General features: G+C 41.2%; 1 protein-coding gene across 1 annotated transcript in view; it reads left to right on the top strand.

Moving 5' to 3' along the window:
- Positions 1-2,424: 2,424 nt before the first annotated feature.
- LOC106810373 (sodium/potassium/calcium exchanger 2-like) overlaps positions 2,425-6,707 on the top strand; it is a gene marked incomplete at its 5' end in the record, with an annotated part of 37,453 nt that continues 33,170 nt past the window's right edge. The window contains one exon of the mRNA XM_014813692.1: positions 2,425-2,565. Coding sequence (XP_014669178.1) covers positions 2,425-2,565 — 141 coding nt within the window. The remainder of the gene's footprint in view (positions 2,566-6,707) is intronic.

Genomic DNA, 6,707 nt, shown 5'->3' with positions numbered 1-6,707 from the left:
CGAATAAGATCTAACTAGTACCGGACTATAATATCATATATTTACTTTTTCATTCTTAAATCACTTAAACATATTATCATGGTAAGCTATGGCCTGTGTTGTATCATTTACCAGTTATGCGAACATAAGCTTTTAATAAAAGTATTAGAGACACTATAGTATTTATGATTTCTATAACTGTTCACTCAGCGGGCATAGGAAAAGAGTATTATTGAGGCGGGCAGTAAAAGATCATTCGCTGGGTTTTAAATTTTTTTATATAATAATGATGAGAGAGCAGAGAAAGCTAAGCATAAAGATGAGAGAGAGAGTAGTAAATTTGAGTACCGGGGTACAGTGAACGGCTTGTGATACGGTGGTGTATGCGAGCGGAAACGGGTGGTACAATTATGGTCGTGCGATGGACTGGTGTGCATAGGTGAGATGGAGAGGTGGGAGCAGAGGGGAGGGACGGTTCTCGATGCAGGCGAGTAGGGGTAGAGGGAGGTAAGGCGGGTGGAAGTTGACGACAGGCAAGGGGTGAAGGTGGGAGGCCAGGGGGAGGAGGAGGGGAGGGAGGTGGGACGCAGTGGGGAGGGAGGTGGGAGAGAAGGACTCGATCCCCGCCCCCTCTAATTAAACTTGGAGATCCATGCTCATATGTTGAAATCTTTTATAGATAGATAAAAATAGATAGCTGTGAATCTATGACACAAATTCGAAGTGAAAGGCAAGTATCATTTAATAAAATAAACCGAAATCGCATTGGGGGGAGATAGTGAGCGTGTCCTAACAATGATGTGTACGCAACTGTGTATCTGCATATCTGCGCCTAACAAATGTGTCACTACGCACGACTGAAATTGTACGTTCATAACCGTAGCAACAGACCCCAGATGAGCCCAGACGCTCTGCGGCTCTTGTAATATTACAACCAGAATCTCATCGTCTTTTCTGGTTGAGAATCTAGTTTACTGTTTTAGCTTCCTGGGGCCGGTTTCACAAAGCGTAATTAACTTTAATTATGATTAAATCACTAATCATACTTAACCTCCTGTAATTATGATTAGTTAATCATGCTTAAAAATCTGTTTCACGAAGCCATTTAACTAATCACACAATTAGCCGACTTAAACATGAATTACACTCTATTCAAAATGGCGGACAACGCCAAAAGTATCTGCAAATTCCGTACATGAAAAGGAATTAATTTGCAATTATAATGACTAAATTAGTACAGCTAATCTTAGATAATTTAAATTTCCTTGGGAAAAAATTTAAGTATAATTTCCAATTGTAAAATCTGCAGCGTACTTAATATACTAGTACTATCTACATACTACTTCTAGTACTAGCAACTAATTATGATTAGTGGATTTAATATTGCTCCTGAGTAGAATTAAATATTGTGATTAACTTAATCATGATTAAAGTTAATTACGCGTCGTGAAACAATCACTTCAATTTAAGTACGGGAAGTTAATCATGATTAGTGATTTAATCATGATTAAATACTTAAGTACGCTTCGTGAAACCGGCCCCTGTTGGTTGATAATACTTCCGTCAGTTTTTTTTTGCGGGTATTGTGATAAGTATGCCTACCCTCTGGAAACACCCCTCCCCTCGGACAATTACCCTCCCTCGGACATTTATTCCCGGGGACAATCACCCCCTGGACAATAACCCCCTTCTCGAACAATCGCCCTAATAATCGTCCTGTGGTAATCGTCTGGTGGCTGATTGTCTAGGGGGGGGGGGTAAATATCCAGAAGGTCAAGCGTCAGCGAGCGCTTCAATTGTCTGGGGAATAATTGTCCGCGGGGTGTTTGTACGGGGGTAATTGTCTGGAGAGTAATTGACCGTGAGTATTTGTCCGGGGGTAATTGTTTTGTGGGTGGTTGCCTGGGATGTATTTATCCGGGAGGTCATTGTCCCAGGGTTAATTGCCCGGGAGGCAATTTTTCGGGAGTATATTGACCGGGGGATAATTGTTTGAGGGGGGGGGGCAATTTTCCATGGCGGTAATTGTCTGGGGAGTGATTGTTAGGTAGGTAGATAGATAGATAGATAGATAGATAGATAGATAGATAGATAGATAAATAGATAGATAGATAGATAGATAGATAGATAGATAGATAGATAGATAGATAGATAGATAGATAGATAGATAGATAGATAGAGAGATAGATAGATATATATATAGATAGATAGATAGATAGATAGATAGATAGATAGATAGATAGATGGATAGATGGATAGATGGATAGATAGTAAAGCGATATATAAAAAGAGAGAGCGCGCGAGTGGGAGGGAGGGAAGTGAATGGAGGGAGAGGGAGCGAGTGATGGAAGAACGTTATGTGACTGCAACTATATCTCTCCACTCACTATTCGTACCCGCTGCCTATATACTGGCTATTACACATAGTTATGCTTGTTCACGCAGGACCAGGGTGAATTCGTAGAAGAGGAAGAGGAGCCATTGGACATCACGTGGCCAGACACGTGTCGACGGCGTGTTACGTACCTGCTGCTGCTGCCTATCGTGCTGCCTTTATGGTTGACTCTACCTGACATGCGCAAACCGGTACGTATATAATGTATTTGTAGAACACTAACCAACCCTTCCATTATTGGGCAGGTTTAGTAGGAGAAAGAACGAGGGTGGATGGTTGGTTGGGTCGGTACGTGCGTGTGTGCGTACGTGCGTGCGAGCGAGCGAGTGCGTGAGCGTGCGTGTGTGCGTGCGTGAGTGAGTGAGTGAGTGAAAGTGAAGTGCGTGAGGACAGTGACGTGGAGTGTGTGGAGTGAGCTGGATAGTGGGATATCGTGAGGTGACGTGAGTGAGGGTGAGGGTTGACTTGTGAGTGATTGTGATGTGAGGTGAGGTGAGTTGAGGTGATGAGTGAGTGAGTGAGTGGGTGCGTGAGAGCGTGAGTGCGTGAGTGCGTGAGTGAGTGAGTGCGTGAGTGCGCGAGCGAGTAAGCTAGTAAGTTAATGTGTGTGTGTGTGTGTGTGTGTGTGTGTGTGTCCGCGCGCGCGCGCGAACAATTTGTGAAAATATTTCCAACTAACCTTCGAGATATTATTTAACTATATCCCCAAAGCTATAACGAAGGTAAATATTGTAATGTAAATATATACAGAGCGTTCATTCCACACGACAGCGAGTATCGTTGCACGGATCGTGATATATCTATATATATAAAGTTGTTCAGCCGAATTTGTGTGTTCGCGCATAACTATAGAGAACTCCGCAGCCTAGAGGAAAACTAAATATATTTTTAGAATCAGCACGTCTGAGAGGTGGTTCTGGCTGATTTTTCAAAAAAGATAAAAAGTTAAAAATTTATAAAAATTCTATTCATCAATAGATGGCGTACAGATTAACATTTTACATCACGTACGTGTGAATCCATGGTGTATAACCATAACGGCCCAGTAGCCTAATGGATAAAGCATAGTACTCCTAAACCATTAAATCTGGGTTAGAATACCCCCTCATGAAATACTTTGTTTCTTTACTTTTTGACTGTTTAGTATGTACTTCTGCCGTATTCACCGTTAATTTCAATTTTTTTTTTTACCACATTTAAACGTTTAGTAAAAATCCAGAATAAACAATGGTAGATGATAATGATAGCGCAAACTGACGGGAACACTTCACAGAAGCCTATGTATGTTACATATCAAATATTATTATATTTTCCATATAATTTCATTTTATTATTTATAATTTTTGACTTTTTTATTTTAATGACTTTTATTTTTTGATTTCGTATGATTTTTTACTGTTGGGATGGGATGGCATGGGATGGCATGCGATGGGATGGGATGGCATGGCATGGCATGGCATGGCATGGGATAGGATGGGATGGGATGGGATGCGGTGCGATGGCATGGCATGGCATGGCATGGCATGGCATGGCCTGGGATGCGATGAGATGGCATGCGATGGGATGGTATGGGATATGGGATGGGATGCGGTGCGATGGGATGGGATGGCATGGCATGGCATGGCCTGGGATGCGATGAGATGACATGCGATGGGATGGGATAGGATGGGATGCGGTGCAATGGAATGGGATCGGATTGCATGGAATGCGATGGATAGATGGATGCATGGATAGATAGATAGTTCAATTTTTTTAGGCATTTTCCTTTTAACCAAGCGGTCACCAACTGAGTAACGCCACTGATTTCCCCGAGAAACGCCGGGTATTCCGCTAGTATAATATATAAACCCGTAAATGTAATAAAACCAATGTTTGATAACAAAATTATAATCGTCCGTTACATCGATTGCGTGTGCTCTGGCTAATCACCACCGCTCGCTGCACACATGCTCAGGCTTTCCAGCAGTCCTTGACAACATTTTAGGGCTAATTTTAGGGAGAAATTAAGGTTTTTTTAGGGCTATTTTAGGAATTTTTAAGGATGAATCGAAACATTTCAGGGATAAAATAAGTCACTTACCTTTCATAAACATCAACGTGTTAACTTACAGATACAGTTCTATGTGGTATGTGTCCAGTCTACCAGCTATTCCTATCCTCCAAGTCCTCGATACGACTGTACATCATCAAGTTTTATGCAAATTAGGCATGTCTTGTACATCCAGCCAGGAACAGGATCGTATAATCAGACACTGAAGCTTAGGAATCACTGGTAGACTGAGAGTCACATTACTTACTCTGTATAAAGATAACTAGAAAATATCCATTACTGATTAGACATAATTACAAACCAAAAGTTCATCATCTCATCACCAAAAACTCCAAACATATCTGTGAATTTTTTTTTTGTTTTAGGAATTTTAATAAAAATTCTAGCCTTTTTTAGGATTGCATAACATTTTTATAAGTTTTTTAGGAATTTTTAGGCGAGCCTCAAAATATTTTAGGAATTTTTTATAGAAATTTTAGGCCGCTGGAAAGCCTGCCATGTGGGGTAAGCCTCCGCTAAGTCTCAGCTGAGCGGCTCGTTGTCGTATAGCGGTAGCTACATATACTTGTTACCGAGAACATATATGTATACATAAGTAAATAATGCTAGTCTAGGGAGTCGCATACCGCCTACTCCCTAAACTTATACCCTAGCCCTAACCCTAACCCCTAACCCGTCGATATTAATATATATATATACCTATATGATTATTAGATATATATATATATTATATGAGTACATTTACGTGTGATTTCCATTAATAAATAGTTTGAACATATTATATATATATAGCTGCGTTCACACGAGACTCCGTAGTTTATGAAATCGGTATTTGCCGAGATAACGAATCTGAGACAAATAACCGCGACCCGAGCGATTCACACGTCTGATTCGCGGCTCCAGAAATCTAACAGTATTTTGCCCACTGGAGCGCGCCGAAGCCTGCTTCTAGGCACTGTAAAAAAAACAAACGTGGCCATAGCGACAATCAAGCCGAAACAATGCTGTCAGAAATATAAACCAAGCATTTTTAAACAAACCTATAATAGATCACTAACTCAACGCAAACGATTTACAAGAATACAAAATTACATTACAATATACTACGAACCAACTAATATTAATTCTGTGTCACAGTTTAGAGATATCGAGATTACTTGCTAGTACAGAACGGTTAGTCCAGCAGCGATCTAATAGTTTACACTAACCAATGTTATGATTGGGTTGGTGATAAATACCTCAATTTTTTACAAAACCGTATAATATCGCACTCAACACAGTCATATTCATTGTAATGCTAGTACTAAGAAGGTATAGCGGTGTCAGCACTCATCTAATACGTTCTGACACACTAAAACAATGTAATGATTTAGGTTGAGTTCTAAATACGAAATGCGCACCAACTGCCGAATAAAATACGACACTCGCTTACACTGGAAACTGTCGCAGCGCTGACCAGTCTAAAAATATCGCGGCTCAGAAAATTCGGTATTTAGCGTTTCACATTGTAACGGATTTTGCTCTACCCTTTTACTTTACTTGACTACTACCATTGGCCGTGGTATACGTCCGGTTGCCGTTGTGTCGCTCACCCTGACAGGCGCCGACTTTACGCTCCCCGTCCTTTACGAATTCGCATCACAAGGATCGCGACGAGGCAGAGGCAGCCAAACACCTATCCCGATGAAAAGGGGGGGTTCCAGGTCTGTTCAGTGAGATATAGCGGGGGGGGGGGTGCCAGTCACGAAGTGAGAAGTGAAGTGAGAAGTAGGAAGTAATAAGTATTTATTTCGGTGAACGGTGCTAAACAAGTCAGTTAACGACATTAACCAATACACCAGCAACAACAGCACGTTCGTTCTCGAGCCAGCTCGATGTCATCATCGCTCGCACGCGATTTGCCAGTAAGGCTCATCACGCCACTAACGACGCAAAATAATAAATCACTACGTGCATTTAAATACCAGCTGCCCATACAACACAAATACGTTACGGATAACCAGGATCACTTCGCTATACGTAGACTGTCTAAACGAGCGTGTCTCGCGATGGCGACCCTGGTCGTTACAAAATATGTACACGATTACAATATACACGCCAGCTACATATAATTATTACACGAATCAGTGTAGGCCCTACTAGCCATCAGCTAAACCACACACGGCCAAGCTATATTATTACACCATTAGTATACAGCCAATCTGCATCACCTAATAGAACAGATACAGACACTAAAGTTATTACTACATACATTATAGTTCCTTTATATTTAGAACCTCTCCC

The sequence above is a fragment of the Priapulus caudatus genome, unplaced genomic scaffold (assembly GCF_000485595.1).
Source record: "Priapulus caudatus unplaced genomic scaffold, Priapulus_caudatus-5.0.1 Scaffold436, whole genome shotgun sequence".
Taxonomy (NCBI): Eukaryota; Metazoa; Priapulida; class Priapulimorpha; order Priapulimorphida; family Priapulidae; genus Priapulus; species Priapulus caudatus.
Note: the sequence above shows the minus strand (reverse complement) of the source record. Positions and strands in the feature narration are given on the sequence as shown.